Source organism: Mytilus californianus, unplaced genomic scaffold (assembly GCF_021869535.1).
Source record: "Mytilus californianus isolate M0D057914Y unplaced genomic scaffold, xbMytCali1.0.p SCAF_9, whole genome shotgun sequence".
Classification (NCBI taxonomy): domain Eukaryota; kingdom Metazoa; phylum Mollusca; class Bivalvia; order Mytilida; family Mytilidae; genus Mytilus; species Mytilus californianus.
The window spans coordinates 89092682-89116682 of record NW_026262745.1 but is presented as its reverse complement, the minus strand read 5'-3'; the positions used below and the strand labels follow the sequence as shown (position 1 = coordinate 89116682).

The 24001-nt window shown below is 32.0% G+C and overlaps 2 protein-coding genes across 8 annotated transcripts in view; both read left to right on the top strand.

The window, feature by feature from the left end:
- The window catches only part of LOC127716004 (transcription intermediary factor 1-alpha-like), a 431824-nt gene that overhangs the window by 114372 nt on the left and 293451 nt on the right, over positions 1-24001 (top strand). The window lies entirely within an intron of this gene.
- Positions 1-24001, top strand: part of LOC127716018 (uncharacterized) — a 364497-nt gene that overhangs the window by 338960 nt on the left and 1536 nt on the right. For 4 of the 6 annotated variants that reach the window (XM_052222140.1, XM_052222138.1, XM_052222142.1 and 1 more), the window contains exons 2-5: positions 20597-20679; positions 21556-21725; positions 22026-22186; positions 23397-23563. In XM_052222140.1, the coding sequence (XP_052078100.1) occupies positions 20598-20679; positions 21556-21725; positions 22026-22186; positions 23397-23563 (580 nt within the window). In that variant the 5' untranslated portion in view covers position 20597. Of the gene's footprint in view, positions 1-6508; positions 6611-6644; positions 6693-20596; positions 20680-21555; positions 21726-22025; positions 22187-23396; positions 23564-24001 lie in introns of those variants that run through there. The other 2 variants (XM_052222137.1, XM_052222141.1) reach the window with 2 other exon arrangements.

The window sequence follows — 24001 nt, the reverse complement described above, 5'->3', positions numbered from 1 at the left end:
ACAAGAGAACAATTGTTGTGAATCAGAGCCAAATTGACCTTTGTTCCAACTTTACTCATAAATAATGCGTGCTTGTGGACAAAAGGTCACAGACGAAAGGTCACAATTCAGTTTCTGAGACTATTTTCTTTGAAAAAGAGAAACTACTTATTTAAAAAAATATATTTTGTATGTATCTTGAACTATTGTATATATAAACCAACTCTGTAAACAAATGTATTAAATGAACAAATAATTGTTTAGTAAACAAACTATCAAAGTGGATTGGTACCTAAACAGCTTCATGGTGCTAAGAAATATTATATCATTTGCATGATTAAAATTTAATAAATCTTCATTTACCAAGGCTAATGAACAATTTCATAAACTGTAAAACAAAGTAATTTTTCAAGATATTTCTCTTACATACTTAAACAATTGTCACTTCCTGTCCTGTGACTTTTTGTCCTGTGACTTTTCAGTGTTCGCTTACTGTTAAGAATAGGACCTCCCTTACCCAGGACCTCCCTTACTAATGGAGAGAAAGCTGTCGGGACTACCAATCCTAATTGTTAGAGAGAATAAAAAGTACATCAGTCATTCTCAATTTTATATGTTTTGCGTAAAACAAAACGGTTTTAAATGTTGAATTTAAGGAATGCTCGGATTTAAAAAAATAAATCTTTTTCGTTTGCCTTTCGTTGAAATCATCCTGAATATTATGTAATATTGTACGCTGAACATTCAACGATCATGGCCAAGCATGTGTTCTTCAAAATGCAATCTGTAGAAGAAAAAAACACGGTTTTAAATCATGTACATTGGAAATCAAGAATCGTGTGTCGTGTTCGACCTAAAATCCTTTATTAAATAGTCGAAATTGACTATTAATATATAGTTTTGTTTTGCACCTACGTAACTCTATATATGCATGTTTTTGCCACTTTGCTTGGAAAAATTATCATATATCTTAATTCTCTTTCAATAACATTTCCTTATTCAATTTGCTACTCGTCTACCAAAAAAAAAATAGATATTGTTTCATTTTTGCCATTTTGGTTATAATAAGTTCTTGGTAGATGTATGTCCTTTATGATCTCTCAGGTAAATATCAAAAATGAGTCCTGAGTTTTGACGGTTGTGAATTAAGGATTAGTTACTTTATGGAACACTTATTTCCTTGGATGGTAGTACAAACTTGTATTTTATCCTTTAAAGTTAGTATGCCTGTTTAATAATTTACAGTTTTAAGGAGAATTCTTCGTCTTTTGCAAATAGATGAAGAATAAAATGAAAATTTGCTTTCGATTGCATTCAGGCAGAGAGAAATATGTTTTGTTATATTTCAGACGATTTTTAGTACGGATATTAAACTATAATTCTTAATCTCTTCCAATTTACAAATATAATTTGGTATTGTTTTTTCTGCAAATGGTAGATGAAACTTGTATGTTCTAACTTTTTCAGAGGTCTGTGAAATCTTGAAAATATGACGTTCCCCGAAATCACAAGTCGCTATATAGAATGCTTGTAAAATTCAGAAACTTGCAGTACGCTCATATTTAATACTTTTCTGTTAAAAAAGAAAGTGTAAAAATTAGAAGGCGAAAACGGGAAAAGGGGAGGGTTGTTACACGAACACTTTCTTCGCAATTTAATTCTAAACGAATAGTGATTATCTAACTTTTTGTTCAAATATCGAATACACAATCAAATCTCTAACTTATCCACGCTTGCAATAACCTTTTTATTGACAGGTTTCTGCTGGCATTTGATTGGACAACAGTTTAATGTAGGCGTGACAATCTATCACATTTATCCAATCAGCTGTCTTGTTAAACAAACCTGTGTGCGATGACCCACTGTCCACATAGTTTAGTTTAGAGAGTTTAGTAGTTTTTTTTATAATGAATTGATCATCAAAAGGACGTTGTTGCTATTGTTGGCCAGGGACTTTCTATACAAATGAAAAAGTCCATGTGTGTGCTTGTCAGATAGAAATAGACAACGCTTATATTTAAGAATAAAAAAAGTGATGAAAAAGAAATATTACTATGCATTGGATGGATATTAAGACCATGGAAGTACTATATTGAATATAGTACTTCCATGCTACGATTAATCAGTTCAGTTCAGTTCAGTTTCTTGTATATTCCTCCATTAATTGTGGAGCATTACCCATAGGGTATAATTGTAGCAACTATATACACCTTAGAACATAAGGAAACATTTAATTATGTACAGATGACTGAATTTAGGCAATAATAATTACTAAATAATTAATATTATAACTAATTCATAGGATTGTCATCATAAAATTTTAAAAATAATATTCATAATGTGCTGAAGTGTAAGAATAAGTTAAGTAAGAACTGGATATATTTACAAATAAGAATTTAGAATTTAAGTGGTCTTAAATTAAACTTTCTTATAATTGTTAGTTAAAGGTGCTATACGTACATCAGAATTTATAATGAGAAGGTTATTTTATAAGACTAATGTAAAAGGGTTGGGGTTTAGAACGATTCATCATATATACATGTTTTCCTTCACAGTTTAAAGTTACCTTATTTCGGATCTTATCATTATTCTTTAAAGGTAACTGGATATTTTAAAACTTTGCAAAAAAATTTATTTAATTTAGGTCCTAATACGTCATAAAATAGTAAGATGGTAAAGTAGGGAACTATTTTATTTTCAAAAAGTTTACTTATACTGTACTTGTGTTCAAGTTTTTTTATCCTTTTTGTCCTCTGAGTATATGCATGGCTTGGGTGAAAGAAAAGCAATTGATCTATAATCATGCAAATAACCCTTTCAATTATGAATTCTCATAAACTGAACAAGTAATAGCTTTTCTAAAAAGCTAGCCGTCTCATAGCTGATGAAAGTGGAAAATGTTTTCTCTTTGTAGTTCAATTCGTTCAAAATTGTATGTAAATTGTAGTAGATAACAAAAATTATAAAAGGCTTATACCTTTTTTTAGATTTACCAATTTTTTTGGGGGGAAAGTATTAAAACTGGAAATTGGGGGTAATGTCTTTTTATCGATTATTTTTTTTCAAACAGATATCGGAGTTGTTCGTTGGCTTTTTCTTTGGTTGTTTGCTTGTTTATTTGTGTTAGAAAAGTATGGCCGCTTCCACCTGAAAGTTTTTCGTTCATAATAGGCATCGAAAAGTGTAGAGAGCAGGCATGGGGTAATGCAAATTTGTAATTGTAATGCATGGTAATGCATTACATTTTTCCAAGTAATTGCATGTAATGTGTAATGCAGCAATTTGTGCATTACATGTAATTGTAATATAATGCATTACTTTAGCAAAAAGTTGTGTAATTTCATGCATTACATGGCATTACATGTCATTACTTTTTTCACATACTACATCTTTAACATATTGTTGGAGTTTTAACTAAACCAAATTTAAGATTTCTTGATTAATTAAGAATATGTTAATTTTAATTAAGGTCTATGTTTATTTTATAATTAGGGAAGTAATTCACAGTAATTAAATATTTCGTTTAAAATTTAAAGAAAAACAACAAAAAATATTTTTATAAAAGTAAAGTCAACATTAAGTTAAAATAATTAAAAATTGTAAAAGTCAAATAAAATAGACTTTTTTCATGTATACTTATATTCAATTCATGGAACAGTTGCTGCATATGCTATAATCTTTTGTGAAATGTAGTTGTTTTTCAAAATGTTTAATTTTTCTATTCACTAATAAAATTTTCAAATGTAATGTGTAATTCAAGGCATTACTTTGCAAAAGTAATTGTAATATAATGCATTACTTTGATAAATGCATGTAATTGTAATTGTAATATAATGCATGGTTTGGTCAAAGTAATTGTAATATAATGCATTACATTGCAATGTAATTCGCCCCATGCCTAATAGAGAGTGAAACGTAGTAAAATTTAAACATATAAGAACACAATTAATATATTTCCAACGGTATCTCACATCTTTTCAAAAATGATCCTTAAAATGTAAAGCTTCACATATATGTATGGTTATTTTTGTTGTCGATGAAGATTTAGTCTATTCATTGTAGTTGGACTGCAATGTGGAATGCCCCACGCCTCTTTTTCTATATTTGAATAATGAGTATCCTTAACAATTAAATGTTTCTTTTTTCAGATTATTTGGTGTTATTGGACTTCTTGATTTTATTTTTTGATGAAAAATACTCAGAGTCGTGAGACGGGTAATTTGTTATATAAGACCTATTGTAAGCGCCTGAAAACAAAGTAGTTTCGCCGCCATTTTTTTTCAAATCATAATAGACGTCGTTGGTTATAAAGAAGGTGATAAGTTCTGCAAAGCTACTTTAAGTTCACTATGAGGCCATCAACATAAGAGAATCAACAAATTTGACCAAAACTTAATCAAGCATACAGCTTGATACTGTATCTTTTGTTATTGTTTTACTTGTACATATCTTCATATTTATTTACTATACCATTTAATGTTGGGTGACGAATAAGGCCCTTATCATACTTACCCTTAAAAGCTTGACATACTGGATTGACATAATCTTTTGTGGGAGACCGTTCGTATGTTGACATATAAATGTCTTTTTGTTTTATGATCATAGTATATGTATGTTTATACTTGTTTTTACAATTCTTGTAGAAAACATACAATTAAGAATAATCTTTTAAAGTGCCAACAGTATTTTCGTCTTTTAAATTTATAATTTTCTTTTCTTTCTCTTTCTCTCATTTAGCATGTCTAGTATAAATAGTCAATAAACCTCAAAACAAACATTAGAAGTTTGTTCCTGACCCTGCTCATAGTTCCAAGTAATATCTGAATTATTTTTTGCTATTAAGATTATTTTTTGTAACAAAAAAAATGTTCCGGCGTGACATTTGTTCCGCTGGAACTTATTTCATAGGAAATATGTTCCACCGGAATTTATATCACCGAAAATTTTTACCCGGAATATATATTTTAAGAAAATATGTTCCAGCACTGTAAAATTTGTTCCGGAACTAATTTTTTTACTAAATGTTAAATAAGTTCCGGGTGTTATAGATTAACATGATGCATTAACTTTATATCAAGCAAAACATTCTATAGTTGTACCTGACAAGTTTAATATTCAACATTGAAGTCTTTAAACAACACGACAACGTTCAAAATAAGGTAAATCTTTGAGAAAATCAAATTAAGTCAGCACATATATTGTACGTAGATAATATGATTAAAAAACAAATGCACAACTATTATTAACAACTGCGATAAATATTTAAAACACACTATTTCATTTTTTGTCTCGCCTTGACGGAGTCAAAAAGCGAGACATAGGTATGCTGTTTCCGGCGTCGGCGGCGGCGGCGTCGTCAACAATGTATTAGTTTGTGATTAGGTCTAGTTTATGGCGAACCACAAGTGGTAGGTCAATCATATTTGGTATGCAGTTGTATTAGCATTGGCACATCTCATTTCCATGGAGATTATTTGGCCCTGTCCCCTCAGTCATGGTCTATTGACTTTGAAACTTTTGCTTACTTTACATGTATTAGTTTGTGATTAGGTCAGTTTATGGGGAACAACTAGTGGTAGGTCAATGATATTTGGTATGCAGTTGTATAAGCATTGGCATATCTTATTTCCATGGAGATTATTTGGCTCCCTTAGTCATGGTCTATTGACTTTGAGAATTTTGCTAAGTTAACATGTATTAGTTTGTGATAAGGTCAGTTCAAGGAGAACCATTTAGGGTAGGCAAATGTTAATTGGTATTCAGTTGTATAAGCATTAGCACATCTCATTACCATGGAGAATATTTGGCCCCGCCCCCTCAGTCATTGTCTATCGACTAAGAAACTTTTGCTTAGTTTACATGTATTAGTTTGTGATTAGATCAGTTTAAGATGAACTGCTAATGTTAAGTAAACGATATTTGGTATGCAAATTTATTGGCATTTGCAAATATCGTTTCCATGGATATTATATAGCCTCACCCCCTCTTCATGGTTCATTGACTTTGAAACTTTTACATAGTTTATAAGTTAATGTTTGTGTTTAGGTTTGTTTAAAGGGAACGACTTATAATAATTCAATGGTATTTGGTATGCAGTTGTATTAGCTTTGGCACATCTCATTTACATGGAAATTGTTTAGCCATGTACCTCAGTCATGGTTCATTGACTTTGAATATTTGCATAACTTATGAAACATGTTAAAGTATTGCTATTTTAATTTCAACATTTGCATAATCAAAATTACAAAAGGATGAGACATATTTCTGTGATAACAGTTTATCTACAAATTCTGATATGAAGTAACATATGTTGAATTGCAATATTCATAAATAAATGATTGATCTATAAAAAATTTCTGACGGATTTTTCTTATTCTTCGCTTATCTGCCTCATTAAATTATTGTCATTTGGATATTTTTGTATGCATAATGTAATTAAACATTTTGCTATACTCCACAGAATCCATATTGGATGTTTACACCTTTTATTTATTACATTATCAATATAATACATGTTTTTATAATGAACTTGAATTATAACTTTAAGCTCACTGATAACAATGCTCAGTATAAAAGATAACTTGTATAACCAGTGGAACATATTTCACAGACAAGGAACTTATTTCACCAGGTAAGGAACAAATCTCACAAACCTTGAACTTATTTCACTAGGTAAGGAACAAATTTCACAAACCCAGAACTTATTTCACCAGGTAAATTGTTGAACTTATTTTATAGAGATGGAACAAATCATATAGAAATTATCTGTGAAAAAAGTTCTCCCAGAATATATTTCCTGTGATATTTGTTCCACTGGAACTTTTTTCACAGGAACTAATTTTGGCTCACATATTCACAACTATTCTATATATTATAGTTAGACTTGGGAGGATAAAAAACTTTAAAATGTTGTAATGACATGTCCATTGAAGAAGACCGTAGATTGAACTTTAGAAGTAAATTGTCACGTTTTGTTTGTTGCTTAATTGGGTTGCTGTCTAAATTAATTATGTATACTTCACATCTCCTTTAAAATCATTCATAGAAATTAAACATTGCTTAAAATATGTTAGCATACATCGTCTGAGAGTAGTTTTTTGCTCTTCTTATATTCCCTTTTAGATATATTTTTAGTCTTCTGTTCTTCAACCTCTGCTATATCTTGCTAGGAAGAGCTAGCTAGGTAGATCTAGACAACATCCAACTCAGCCAAACGATCTTGGGGTGTGTGTGGGGGCACTTATTATGTAATGAGTGGAATGGATGAGTCGCTGGGATAGGTCACTGTTTGAAGCTTCATGAAATTGCATGAGGTCGAGAAATTTAGGTGAAATATAAGACAAGGTTGATGATTGAATCTGAAACTAATCAGATGTCGATATTTTTTTACAGATGCAATTAAAATCACCAGAGATTGTGTATATATGTCTCTAAAATCACTTTCGTAAATGTTTAAGATATTTGTCAAATCTATTTACTAGTATCTCCCCATGAAATAACGTAACAATGATAGCTATGTCACGGCAGGTATATATACGTATTGTAAAAAATATATGATAGCTAGGGTAACTGCATGTATGTTCTTTTATCATTCAATATATATAGTCAAATGCGTTTTGTTAAAATATACTTTTTCACTCATTTGGTCTTTTGGAAAATGTTGTTTGTGCTGTATTTAGACCCCTCTACCAAGAAATTTGTTTTGCATGCACACGTATAAAAATTGCGGTTTTTATCCAACGCAATCATGCGTTTGAACGTTGTTTTCAATTTAGACTTGTTTATATTTTTTCGTTTGGGCTTGTATTATATTTGCCTTCGGACTTATATGATCCGTTCATCCTATTTTGACTCTTTCAAAATTCAAGAGTCTATCCTAAATTGAGGTAAATTATATGGCCTTCCAAATACCGTTTCGATTCCTAACATCACTGAAGAGACATTAATTGTCGAAATCCGGATATGGTGTACAAATGTTTGCACCTCATGTTTGCGGTATACCATCTTTTCCGCAAGTTTATTGTTTTCTGTTTGGTAATAAATTAATGATAAGATCTAATTGTTACATCTTGTGATCCGTTTATTTGTCAATCGCCAATGGCAGTCAGCAGGGTTTAAGAACATCAGTTGTTCGACCTGCTAGTCAAATGCGTTTTGTTAAAATATACTTTTTCACTCATTTGGTCTTTTGGAAAATGTTGTTTGTGCTGTATTTAGACCCCTCTACCAAGAAATTTGTTTTGCATGCACACGTATAAAAATTGCGGTTTTTATCCAACGCAATCATAGGTTTGAACGTTGTTTTCAATTTAGACTTGTTCATATATATATATATATATATATATATATATACATTGTGTATTAAATAATAATATAACATCTTCACACGCTTAAAACACATGTCTTATGTCTATCTCTAGATTCGCCTTACGTGACAAGGTAACACTACGACTATTGAAGTTATATTTTTTATATAGCGGATGTGGTCGTGTGGTCTAGAGCGCTGGACATGAGGCTAAGCGATTGGTGCTGTAGTGTATCAAAGGTGTGAGTTCGAATCCCGTTGAGGGACAAAAAATTGTCAGCATAAAAGTCTAATTCTAACACTGTTGGGTGTAATTTTCAGACTTATATATATATATATATATATATATAAAGAGTGGGGTATTGGATGTCTCAGCTGCTCACCTCTGCCATAAAAAGGTCGAAGTGCCGCCGCCGCCGCCCCCGCCCCCTGAGATAAAAATTCTTGTGTAAATTAATATTAATCGAACAGAAATTATTTGATATCTCCGTTTTAAAATGTTTGTGTTGCCTTTAGATTATCTTACTGAGTAGGGGGCCTCGGTGGCCGAGTGGTCTAAGTAGTTACTACTGTAATCACTAGCCAGTCAACACTGAGGTTGTGAGTTCGAACCCCGCTCGTGCGGGTGCACTCGACTCCAATCTTAATTGACTAGGATTGTCAGTTTTCCTATCGAAGGTCGGTGGTTTTCTCCCGGCGCTCCGGCTTCCTCCACCAATAAAAACTGGCCGCCACGAAATAGCCCAAAAGCGGTGCTTCAAAGTGGCGTTAAAACACCAAAAATCAAATCAAATCAAATCTTACTGAGTATAAATAAATATAACCTAAGAAAAAGGCATTTTCCTAAAAGTTTTCTTATGTTTTCACGTATAAAATGTACGTAACATGAAATAATCACGTGTGTGTTTACAAATCTTCAGGAGATTTGGCTATTTATAGATAAGTGTTACCTGTGTACCGATATGCATGATTGGTAACCAGGCAAATCTATTTACTAAAATAAAGAGTTCAGATCCGACACTCTACGGGATTAAAAGACATTTACTAGGTTTGAATTGTCCCAACCAATGAACGAAATTTAATTATGACAGCGTAAGTAATATCTTCCAATTAGGTAGTAAGAAAGCCTTCAGCCCGCAGACTGTCCATCGTTCAACTCTTAATACCGTCTCCGAGGAGACGGTAATAAAAAGTAATCAAACAGAACTCAAACTATAGGAGATGTGGAATAAACTTCAATTTGACAGCAACCAAACGACAAAAACGCCATAGGTAAATCAGATATGTCTTTGAGTAAAAGCCAATTTCTATTGTTTCACTGTTTTTATTTCAACTAGCGCAATTAAACAATCACTTTTTCCAAATATATTTTTTTCTAACAAAGCATCAAAGAAAAGATCAACAGCCCTTTTATCATTACTACTTAGCAACAAGGAAACATAATTTACCAGTTAAAGATTGGTTGGATCAATTTTCAAGGTGATCAGACATTACACAAGAAGAGCGCGTGCCCCGTAAAAATGTTAACTTGTATTTGTAGTATTTGTATTTTTATCCATCTGATGAGTTAAGCCTCTTTCAACTGATTTTTATAGTTCGTTCTTATGTTGTACTGTTACACCACTGTCCCAGGTTAGGGGGAGGGTTGGGATCCCGCTAACATGTTTAACTCCACATTCTTTATGTATGTGCCTGTCCCAAGTCAGGAGCCTGTAATTCAGTGGTTGTTGTTTGTTTATGTGTTACATATTTGTTTTTTGTTCATTTTTTGTACATAAATTAGGCCGTTAGTTTTCTCGTTTGAATTGTTTTACATTGTCATTTCGGGGCCTTTTATAGCTGACTGTGCGGTATGGACTTTGCTCATTGTTGAAGGCCGTACGGTGACCTATAGTTGTTAATTTCTGTGTCATTTGGTCTCTTGTGGAGAGTTGTATCATTGGCAATCATACCACATCTTCTTTTTTATGATAACTTTTAAATCTCTTAAGATTTTCGAACCAACTTTGAACATATTTTTTTACATTATAATAATCAATCTTAATTTACGATCTTGGTGCATATTTAACCTTTCCATTCATATCCTTAGTTCAGACGACATAGTACTATTGGCAGAAAGTGCTGATGATTTACAGAAACAGCTGGATTCTTTCAGTGAATACTGTAATATTTGGAAGCTTAAAGTTAACTAAAGTGATGATTTTTTCTAGAGGCAGAATGCCGTCAAATTTACATTTTTATATAGCTATAGACGGCACTGACATTGAAAATATTAAAAGAATTTAACTATTTGGGCATATTATTATCTAGAACTGGTAATACTAAAATAGCACAGAAACACCTAGCAGAAAAAGCCACACAAGCTATGTTTAAGGTGTTGAAATCAGGCCGCATACATAATCTTTCCACTCAGTGTCACTTAGATCTTTTCTATAAAGTTGTGAAACCCATACTTTTGTATGGATGTGAAATTTGGAGGCATGGTGATGTTGAAATTATAGAAAGAATCCATCAGAAATTCTGTAAACTTCTTTTGAAACTGAAAATTCCACACCTAGCTATATGGTATACGGAGAACTTGGTAGATATCCTTTAAATTAAAAATAGTATCTTATTGGTGTAAATTAGTATCTGCTAAAGAGACTAAGTTATCTTCTATCGCATATACACTATTAAAAACACTATTTACTGTTAATAATGTATGTACATTTTTTGTGAGTGAAGTTAAAAATATATTGGATGCATGTGGTTTTTCAAATATTTGGATTTCTCAATGTTTTGGTAATGATATATGATTAAAAAATGCACTAAAGTTGCGATTACAAGACCAATACAAACAGTTGTGGAATACACAATTTCAAGAGTCTACATAATCAGTAGATTATAGAATTTTTAAGTTAGAATTAAATTTTGAAAAAAAATGTTGGATATGCACGAAAGTATTATTTTGTGTAGATATAGAACCACAAACTACAGACTCTCAATAGAGACAGGGAGGTGGAATAATGTTAATAGAAATGATAGAAAATGTCATCTTTGTAATATTGGTAGCATTGGAGACGAATTTCATTATCTGCTAGAATGTCCATTTTTTAACGACAGTAGAAAATTATACCTTGATAAGTACTATTTGGCTTATGTTAATACACTAAAGTTTAGAAAATTGATGAGCAAATTAAACAAAAATTCAGAGCTAAAAAGATTATGTAAGTTTACAAAGTGTATAAATAAACATGTGGGTCCTCCTAGCTAAAATGTATATTATTTAGAAACCACTGTATTGTATATATGTTTTGTAAATAGATGCATATTCATGTACATATTTTGCACTCTCTCTGTACCTATGTATCTGCAATGGTTATGGGAATAAAGATATTGGTATTGGTTTATATGAACTCGTCAAGCTTCGGTGGATTCAATCAACACTATGATAACTGGACACATTATACAAAAGTCGGCGCGTGCCATGTAAAATGTTTATAACTCTTTCATTTCTAAATACATTTACACCAAAATTTAAATATATGCTCTTTATTTACAACATTATCATACTGAATGACCTTGGTACTTATATGACTGTTCCATCATGGGCTTAGTGCAGTTTTCAGAGCTTAGTGCACCAAGGCGGCCTAGGTGGTGTTTAGACGTACCGGGTAAATCAGTCTTCAACAAGAAACAGGGGCGTGTTTTTTTGTTCTTCGGTAGTGAGCCAGGAGAGGTCCATTTCTGTTTTTTTGCATAGGGAAGATCTTCTGGCCCTCTTCCACCTCTTCGTTTTTGATAGGTAGTTTAAACGGCAGAGGCACATAACAAACATGGCGTCGTTTAGTCTAAATGACATTAATAAATTTATGAATGCAGATATATTGGAATGTGAGCTGTGTTATAAACGTTTTTATGGTATGACAGTCTTAATAGGACATCCTTGTATGACGATAAGCTGGATAAATATAAGAACTACACGGACAAAAATGTTAAGGGACGACTATTTGATATTCTAGGGAAGGGATTTTGATTGATTGGTGTTTAACGCTACTTTCAACACTAAGTTGGGCTATTCCGTGGTGGTCAGTTTAAATTTATAGAGGGCATTATTAACATTTTTAATCTTTCGCTTATTATGCATATTTTTCAGCTCTTAATTACCAGCCCACCCCACTAAATGAATGATTATCAAATGGTTTTTCTTCTTATTTAACACAAGTTTAATTGGTTGATTGTTTGTTGCTAATTATTAACGCCCAGTGACAAATATGTCATGCATGCTCAGGACTCGGTTCAAAACACGAGTTTAAAAGTCAGGTAAATAAATAAAAACGAAGAAATGTATGATTGCTAATGAGGCAACTATCCACCGGAGTTCAAATATGAAGTGGATGTAAGCAATTATAGACAACCGTAATTAAGGCCTTCAACAATGACAAAACCCGATACTGTCAAAAGGCCCGACGTGAAAAGTGTGCGAAACAATTCAAACGAGAAAACTTACGGCCTAATTATATATAACAAAATAATTTACAAAATATCAAATATGAGTCGAGACATGAACCAACGACAACAACTAAACTACAGGCTCCTGACTTGGGATAGACACACACAGAATATGGCAGGGTTGATATAAAAACGAAGATTGCCAATGAGACAACCCTCCAGAAGAGACCAAATGACACAGCAATTAACAGCTATAGGTCACCGTACGGCATTTAACAATAAGCAAAGCCCATACCGCATAGTCAGCTATAAAAGGCCCCGAAATCACAAATGTAAAACAATTCAAACGAGAAAACTAACGGTCAAATTAATGTACAAAAAAAAATGAACGAAAAACAAATATGTAACACAGCAAAAAACGACAACCACTGAATTACATTTGACTTTGACTTTGGACAGAGCATACATACAGAATGTGGCGGTGTTAAACATGTTAGCGGGATCCGGCCCAACCAGCCCCCTAACCTGGGACAGTGGTGTAACAGTACAATAACATGTTTGTGAGCGCTTAACCCTCCCCGAGGCTGGGACAGTGGTGTAACAGAACAATATTAGAACAACCTGCACAAATCAATTGCAATTAGATTGACTCAAAAGATCGGTACGAGACACACAAAAAAAAACTTACATTAAGACAATAGACACAAAGCAGGGAAATAAGGGTATTTGCAATTACTGGAAGTTTGCTCAAAGCTAATTACAACTATAGTACTGAAATAAATCTTGTTCTCCAAGACTGAAGTATCAATCAGTACACAACCAACGGATTTATTAAAAAAAAAAGAAGAAAAAACAGTCAGAGAAATGTCTGGTATACATTGTATATATATACTTGCATATAGATCCATATACAATGAAAATTTTTGAAAAGTGGTGGTCCGAAGGTTTTGACCATCGAAATTATGCAATAGAAATAATAGTTAGGAACAGAAGATTTTCTTCAAGGACCACCAGAGAAAAATGATTTTGAGAACTTTCCGATATCTTTGCTTTATACAAAAATAATCCAGTTTGGTTACTTTAAAAAAATTGAATAAACAAGATGTCCTTTTTGATCATATTCGAGACAAACATTGACGAATTTTTGTGCAGTTTAAGATTATTCTTAAAAATCAAATAGTGCCCCAGGTGTCTACACGAAATGTCAAGGTCTAAACGTCATGAGTTTATATAAAATTCGTGAATACAATAAACAAAAACAATTATATGAAAGAATCTAAATAATATAAATACTCATTATTTTACACGTATTCGAGGGATCAAAATAATCAGTTCTACAAATTGCTGTTAAATGAAATATTTAAGCCAATTTTACAAATATTTATACCTGCCTCTGTAATATGTCATATTGACGGACCACATTATTTTTTTTATCGTTAGAGACACTGTTGCAAAGCTCATTTTCCGTTCACTTTAAAAACCTACAAAAATTGCCTAAACTTTTAATCTTAGACTAGACAGCGTGAAAGATCAATACACTTTGGTAAGTATACAAACGGCGTTTTGACAAACCGGTAAATAATCATGTTTTCGCCCGGGGATATGAATTTGACATTAAACGTCCTTCAGTAACTTTACAATACCCAGCCGTGTCATTTCCGTATATTGTAGATGGAACGTGTGACAAATATACACCAGCAATACCAATACAGGTGAATTTTACCTTTTTAAATGATTCCAAAGAGGGGGTGCATTGCATTTGCGCCAATTTTGAAAAAAAAATCAATCTTTCATTTGCGCCAAAAAAATAAAACTACATTGGCGCCATTTCACAGGTAACATATAACGGAAAAGTTTTAAATATTCATTTTTACATCGTGAATAAGATGATTTTTTAAGTATTCCCCATGGATAACTTATTTTAAAAAGTTCATAATTATTGTTTATTATAAAATTGCGAGTCAGTTAGGTTTAAAATTATATAGTGTTTGAATGTTTGAGGTGTCAAGATGGATGGATCTGAGTAAAATCCGTTAGTTTTCTCAGAGTTTGATTATTTCATATTTTTCATGTTGGGACCGTTTTTAGCCAACTTAACGGAATGGTTTTTAGAAGGCCGTACGGTTGTCTCTGGTGGCTTTCGTCCACCTCATTTGAACTTTACGGATAGTTGTAAATTCATAAGCAATTCTTAATATACCACATCTCCTTGTGTTTACATAGAGGAAATTAGTCTGTAATTTTTATGACCACACATATAGGTTATCCAGTATAAATAAGTACATCTGAGCCGTTGCCTACAAGTCCAGTGTCGGAACAAACTTTTGGTTTTACTCCAGTATATATATAGTCCTTTATTTCTAGTTTTTATGAACTCGTTCAATTATAACATAACTGTGTTTTAAAGTTATTATTCAAAGTCTCTTTTAAATAAAACAACTTTTTATACTATTCAAAATTGAGAATGGAAATGGGGAATGCATGTGTCAAAGTGACATCAACCCGACCACAGAGCAGAAAACAGCCGAAGGCCACCAATTGGTCTTCAACACAGCGAGAAAATCCCGCACCCGGAGGCGTGCTTCAGCTGGCCCCTAAACAGACACCAAGTGATGGATACAATTGTGGCTTATATTGTTTAATTAATTTTTTAGAGCAAAAGATTAATTGATTGTTGGTTGCTTAACATCCAGTGGCAAACATTTCATGCATATTCAGGACGACAAAACTTTTCAGAAAAAGATTATGAAGTACTAGGTATAACAAATGTTTTGGACCCCCTATTGTTAATAAGGACATACGGTTGGATCCCCTCCCTTTATCCTTGGTTGGGAACCCCCATTTAAAAAGACTGGATCCGCCACGTGCACTGTACACAGATTTAGTCCGCATTGTTTTCCGGGCAGAATAGACCACCACTGTTACTAATTTTTATAGTTGTAAATATTTACACTAAATTTTGTTAATAAAGATAGGAACAGTTACAATTGTGTGGTCATAGATTTCGTAAATTTGTTTTCTGAATCCATATAGCAAGTGGCATGACATCATAATGGTGAATCGGGGAAATCACAGAAAGCTTATGGAAATGTTAGATTTTTTTTGATATATGACAATAGCGCAAAAAGTATCAAATATGTTTTAATAGAGAAAAAAAAAATGACTGTAGCTGTAATAACTATATTTTTATTTGTTTTTAATTGTGTCGCTCTTTGATGACCATTTATGAAACCTGCATTTTCGTCTTTCATTCTTACGTACGTCTAGAAATTTACAGAACTCAAATTATATATCTGAATAAAAGGAGTTGTTGGTTTTATTTACGTCAATAATATAGCAAACAAACCAAAAACAAAAACAAAAGCCAAGAGACATCCAGAGAGCAAAGTGGATTTTTCGGCTTGCAGTACAAACTCAGTATATTAAGTATAAAGAACAGTTATATTATAACTATACCACGTCAAAAGTTCTCTCGTTCATTTCATTCCATAGTAGAGTGAAATGACTAACTTTCATTTGACCTTTAAAGAGGCAGAATTAGTTGACACAAATGTTATGCCTTTTTGCATGGCTGATTGTATATATTTATGTTGAACATGTTAAATTCAAGGCGATCTTGTAGCGAACGCACAACCCTATACTGTGTTTGGTTTTTCTACGATATCTAGTTAAGAAAAAACTTTATTATCGGAGGGGTGAAACGAGGGAGAAAATAATATGTATTAGATACACATTAAGGGCGTTAGCCCGAATGAGTGCGTATTACTTACACCAAGATAAATTGAATATTGTCAATGCAGAATGACAAATTCAATAATTTAGGACAGGGAATTTCAATACTAACGGATTCCCTGTTAAGGAGGAGATCTTTTAACAATTTGACAATATGCTATTGAAATGCATGATAAATGCAGGGTATCAAATTTATTTATCGACATCTTTGTGTAAAAAAAGATACAATTTTGCTAGATAAATAGAAAACAATAACACATTTCCTTGCATAATCTTATCTAAAATTATTGAAAATTATCATAATTTATGGGTATTGTTTTAACATGATACACCAAAGCCGAATTTTGCATGTTTGCATTACACACTTGCACTGTTTGGATTAACGTATCAATTAGAAGGTAGGTTAGAAAATCACAAAAACAGAATTAAAGGACAAAACGCCATTATATGGTTTTCCGGATAATGTTTTTTTTTTGGCAAATATTAAAAAAAAAATCTTAAACTTTTACATATACATAACATTTTAGGTAAACACCTAGAGTTACATATATACCAGCATACATTTTTGATAGGAAAAAAATGCTATCAAAGATACTTCAGAAATGCCTAGCTCCATGCCTAAGAAATATACATCTTTTTTATTGTTCACATTTATTTAACCTCCATTCAACAATGGGAAGGAACATTTGCCTCAGCTGTGAAATGAATTGATTTAAAACGACTTTTAACATATATACTTCTGACTTGTCAATATCTTAGCATAGAATATGATCAGAATATGGTCTGTGTATAAAACAAGTATACCGCTGTAATAAAAGCACTAGACAATTTATACATGTAAATATATGCTACTTCCAACAGAATTTTGTTTTGTTTTTAGTTTTTAATTATTTTTTTGTCATTATCGTTTATTTTTTAACCACTAAATTTGCGGTTTTGTGATATGTTCGTGCAGTTTTAACAATGTCGTCAATAGTGTTCAGAAAGAAGCTACTAGTATTATAAAATGTATCAGAACCTTAAATTACACATACATGAACGGAGCTATGATACCATGACAGGTGTACATATGATGTAATTGTGAAATAGCCATTGTAATTGCCAAGTTTTTGATAGTTTAAGGATCATTTTTGATTAGTGGCACGTGCCATCGAATTCAATCTTTATTGACAGAAAATATTAAATAACGAATACATTTATTACTATTATAGGAAGAAAAAGGCGAAGAAGAATTATTTGCTATAGTGCAACTTGAATAAACAAATAAATACATAATTATTTTATATTAAATAAAATTGTTATTAAAATGAAAGAAAGGATTAACGCATTTACAAGGATATATACTAGATGCTGAACTTAAATTAGGTTGTATTGTTTTAACGAAAACTTCTATGAGGATCTGGAGGGGGTCCTTTTTTTAGCTCACCTGACCTGAAAGGTCAAGTGAGCTTTTCTCATCACTTTGCGTCCGTCGTCCGTCGTCCTGCGTCCGTCGTCCTGCGTCCGTCGTCCGTCGTCCGTCGTCCGTAAACTTTTACAAAAATCTTCTCCTCTGAAACTACTGGGCCAAATTTGACCAAACTTGGCCACAATCATCATTGGGGTATCTAGTTTAAAAAATGTGTCCGATGACCCCGTCAACCAACCAAGATGGCCGCCATGGCTAAAAATAGAACATAGGGGTAAAATGTAGATTTTGGCTTAAATCTCTGAAACCAAAGCATTAAGAGCAAATCTGACATGGGGTAAAATTGTTTATCAGGTCAAGATCTATCTGCCCTGAAATTTTCAGATGAATCAGACAACCCATTGTTGGGTTGCTGCCCCTGAATTGGTAATTTTCAGGAAATTTTGCCGTTTTTGGTTATTATCTTGAATATTATTATAGATAGAGATAAACTGTAAACAGCAATAATGTTCAGCAAAGTATGATCTACAAATAAGTCAACTTGACCAAAATGGTCAGTTGACCCCTTAAGGAGTTATTGCCCTTTATATTCAATTTTTAACCATTTTTCGTAAATTTTTGTAATCTTTTACAAAAATCTTCTCCTCTGAAACTACTAAGATAAATTTAACCAAAATTGTCCACAATCATCATTAGGGTATCTAGTTTAAAAAATGTGTCCGATGACCCTGCCCGCAAACCAAGATGGCCGACATGGCAAAAAAATAATACATAGGGTAAAATGCAGTTTTTGGCTCATATCTCTGAAACCAAAGCATTTAGAGCAAATCTGATGGTATAAAATTGTTCATTAGGTCACGATCTATCTGCCCTGAAATTTTCAGACCAATCAGGCAACATGTTGTTGGGTTGCTGCCCCTGAATTGGTAATTTTAAGAAAATTTTGCAGCTTTTGGTTATTATCTTGAATATTATTATAGATAGAGATAAACTGTAAACAGCAATAATGTACAGCAAAGTTAGATCTACAAATAAGTCAACATGACCAAAATTGTCAATTGACCCCTTAAGGAGTTATTGCCCTTTATAGTCAATTTTTTACAATTTTCATAAATTTTGTAAATTTTTGTAAATTTTTACAAAATATTTTCCACTGTAACTACTGGGCCAAGTTCATTATAGATAGAGATAATAGTAAGGAGCAAGAATGTTCAGTAAAGTAAGATCTACAAACACATCACCATCACCAAAACACAATTTTGTCATGAATCCATCTGTGTCCATTGTTTAATATGCACATAGACCAAGGTGAGCGACACAGGCTCTTTAGAGCCTCTAGTTCTTTATTCTTTAATTTTCTATGCCGATTTTCTCTATTCTTTAAACTTTTTGTCTATTATTATCAATTCTTTATATTCAAGCACCTTATTATTCTCTATTCTTTATTTTTTTTTATCCATTTTCTCTATTCTTTATATTTATTGCCACTCATTCTCTATTCTGTAACCTCCTCCCCGCCCCCTCCCATCAACATCTTCTTCTTTCCGATGGTATGTTATTTATAGTTTTATTGTCTCGTCACGGTCTAAGTGCAGTTTTCAGAATATTAACTGCACTCGGAGACATGGTTCCCTGATGCGGCCTTGGTGACTACGCATCACTACGAAATAAAAGCAAAAAAAAAAAAAAAGAAGACGGTTGTCCAAATATAAAAAGAATAACACGCACGGGGAATGATTACTAAAAGCCACGAAGTAATTATTAAGTTTTAGAGGAAAGTATCGAAAGATAACGAAATTAACGATATAAATTATCTGACATAAAACATATTTGTCTTTACGTTTATCGTTCCCGATGAAGTTAAATCCAGAAACGTGCTTCAGACGCATGAAATTTATAAGGTGTTTTCACTCTTTTGATAATGTTATGTTTAAAATTTGCAATTACTTCTTTTCAAAGAATAAGTAGATAAATACATAAATTAACATCAGAAAATAAAAAATAAAATAAAATCATAAACAGTTATAGGCGAATAAGTTATTTCCTCAACAAAACAAAATCACTAATCTCTTAAAAAAAGACCAACAGAAATAAAACGTCAACCAATGATTTTATGTTTAATTATTAAAAATATACGTTTTTCATTCTAGCATTTATATTGTAATTTTTTTATAATTAAAATGTATCATCCACATGAAGGGGCGTAACTCCTAATATCATTCTGACACACTAAACGGATCTTAACCCGATCTGAAAATTTTGAACATTACTTTTTATGTTTGGTCTGAATTCGTCTAAAACCGTCTTAACATATCTTGTTTAACAGCTAGAGCCTTCTGTCTTGTTTATCTTGACATGAATGAACGGACTGAACACGACATATCTGAACAGCGTCTGAAAGTCTTAAAAAGTCTTAACGTTTTTCCCTAGCGGTAAATTCAGTTGATTCAGACTTGATCAGACCAAAATGACCGTTTCAGACTGAAATCTTGCTACTAGTGTAATATAACGCAAACAAATAACTAAAACAGATCACAAAAAAAAAAGTGTCGGCAAAAAGTTCTATAGAGCTTATGTTTGTAATGTTTCATATAACCCTACCTTATATAATTTGTTCTATTCTATTTTATTCTAATAACAATATTCTTACGTTTTATTTGTTAATAATGTAATTTATTTTGAAAATATGCTTATAAATGCATAATGTAGCTATTTTAATAATATTTTTTTTCATGATATAGTATGAAACCGAATGCTGAAATGACCATGTGTATCTTAGTTCTGGTTTTGCTTGTTGTTCCCGAAAGTGTCAGCACAACAGAAGGTAAGAACTATATACATGTTAGTGCTGGTAGTTTTATGAAGCATTTAAAAAGTAAAATCACAAAAATACTGAACTCCGAGGAAAATTCAAAATGGAAAGTCCCTAATCAAACACATCAAACGAATTGATAACAAATGTCATATTCCTGACTTGGTACAGGCATTTTGTAATGTACACAATGGTTGATTAAACCTGGTTTTATAACTAGCTAAACGTCTCACTTGTATGAAAGTAGCATCAAATTCCGTTATATTGACAACGATGTGCGTACAAAACAAACACACACAGTTGATAAAAATGTCAAAAAAAGAGGAACAGCAGTCAACATTGTGTTATAATCTTCATCACTACGAAAACAAACAAATATGTAACAAAGAAGCACAAAAAGGCATATAGACAAAGCATAATGTATTCAAAAATGAAAGACAAGAATACAAAAATTTACAATACCACAAGAACATAATTACGGGATGTATAAGTACAGAGCCAAGTCATATGTAATAAAGAAAGTTAACACAAAATGGCATATAAACAAAGCACATAAGCAAAAATGAAAGACAAGAATGCACAACTTGTCATAGAACAATAACACAATGACGGGGTGTATAAGTAATAAGAATAACACATTGATGGATAAATAAGTTTAGAGTCACGTCTAAAGGATATCACCAAAAAAAAAAAAAAAACCAGACTAAACAGTAAAAGTAATAATATTTAAGACAAATAAAAGAATAATATAACACGTTATTAAGACGATAAACAACATCTTTTTTTTTTATTAAAGGCACATTACTATAGAAATGTCCTTCTTAAACATTTATATCATACGATATTTTATCTGACATGAAATGTGAAATAAAAACTTTTACATTTTAGTTTGGTTTCCTGTGTTTATAGCATTTTCCGGAAATGGAAAGCCCGTTCTTGAAGCATGGAACAACCAGGCATTGTGTAACGATCTACCAACATCGTTCGTTAATCAGGGCACAAGCCGCCATTTAAGAAATAGAATTATCGATAATTGGGGTACTGCAAATATAAAGACGGTAACTTGTATTTGATAACAGATATAACTAAAGAAACAAAGAAAGAAGTTCCAGCTCTATATCTATAACAAATACCGAACAACAAAGGCACCAATTACATAAAGACGAAGCCCAAGGCTTGAACATGGTGTTTAATATTGTTTGTTTTAATTCTTTTCAATACGAAAGATAAGTTTATAGACATGTAGGTTAACTAAATTATCTGTTGTACAAACAATAACAAAATAACCAACGACATTTTACTATGACGTAGCATTTAATTTTTAATTTTTTTGTGTTTGTTTATTTTAATGTTCACAGGTGAAAATAGAATTTTTCAAGAATAATCATGTTGTTGCATGGATGTCCTTTAATGGCAGACATACAGATAAGATGAACTGGTTTAGTAGAGCAAATCTAGCAGACAGTAGTTTTAATGACTTGGAATCCTGCAGTACATTTAACTTCTTTTCAATAACTGGGTAAATAATTTACTAATAGTTTATTTTAATGACTAACACTTATTTTGTATACAGTAAACATGGTAAGGAAATAGGAGTAAATTGACAATAAAATATTCTTGATACATGCAGGAACAATACATGACCATGTTGACGGTATCAAAAACATGTACTTACACCGACTTGTTGATTCAGAGTCGTTTTAAAGAGAACAGATTAAAACGGCAATAATTATACTTGTAATGATCAAGAGAGTTTTAATGATTGCATGACTATAGGCATACAGTAAACGAAAAAATATAACCATTATCCATGCAATCAACTTTGTTGTTAGGTCAGTAGTTATATTTGTATTTTTTGCTAAAAAGTTGTATTATTTCCAATTGGCAAGTGAAATGTTTGCAAACTGCACATAAGAACGTTATTGTCGGTTATATAACTAATTACAATTATTCTCCCTTGCTGTGCATTTATTTCTAAATATCAAAACTTTATCACTAACTGTATATCATGCATTCTATGATAATTTTTAATATATTGCTAAAGATACAATTAAGTAATGTAATATTATACTATACATCATACCATATAATATCATATACTATATAATATTTTACAATGTTTTACATTGTGTCAAATTAAGTTATCTCAAATGATGTTATTGCACTGCTTATTAATATTGATAGCGAAATCAACAATTGATTGGACGAGACTATGCCACATGACGTCGAACAAAACTTTATATTACCCTCTGAGTATCATATTCCCCTCGGAACTTCCGTATACAACATTACGTGCGTTAATATTTAAATAACGTTTTAAATATTTTTAGAGATTGTAAAGTAATTTCGTTTTCAAAATTAATTCAGGTCTAAAAGAAAAAAAGGAATTATAATGAATAGATTATGTTTAGTTTTGATTATCATTCTTCATGTAGTGTTTAGTTACAAAAACAAAAAGAAGCGGATAAGATAAAGAATAATGTTCAGGAAGGAAAAAAGTATAGGTAGTGGAATAAAACATTCATTTTCAATTGGCTTATTGAGATATGAAGATGTTTTCACCCTCGAAAAGATATAGTTCCATCGGGCGATGCTTTCATGAAATATGAATGTGCTTGGGTGAACACATCTTCATATCTCCCTCAGGCACTGGAAATAATTTATATTATCATATACAGGTAAACATTAATTTTAAATGTGATCAAGTTGATATCTGATTATTTCTTCAGAAATTCACGGCGCAAGTTTTTTGTAAATAAAAGTTATCATGGATGTCCAGGAGATGATGGATGGTTTGTTGTTATTGATCAAACTCCTTATTGTCCATGGGAAAAGAAAGGAGCCATTCCACTTTTCCTGTACACCAAAAACTTCACACCTAGAAACTGGACCAATGGTAAGCTTGCATTTAAAGTTCGAACTAATTTAGTGTGTTGAGCTTATCATTATTAAACATTAAAACACCCTTAGCTCATATGTCCCTTTTTCAATACTACTATTCCTCACTGCTGAATGTCAGATTACAATTCGAGTTGAGAATACTTGGAACAACTCTTCAATCGGACTGTATGGGCGTGTTCAAAGGCTAATAAAACTCCTATCCCTATCCACTATTCCATTTTTTCAATTGTCATTCCAAACTTCCCGTCATTCATTTTTTTTCGTACTAAAAATGCACTATTTGCCATTTGACGTAAAGCGAGTTACACACAATCAATCGATCACAAAATGGTTGACTGATACGATTTGTCCGTGTCTCAACCAACTAGCGACATGTTTCAGTAGTATCAAATATTAGGATACAAGAAAAGTCTTTTTTGAATTTTATCAACCG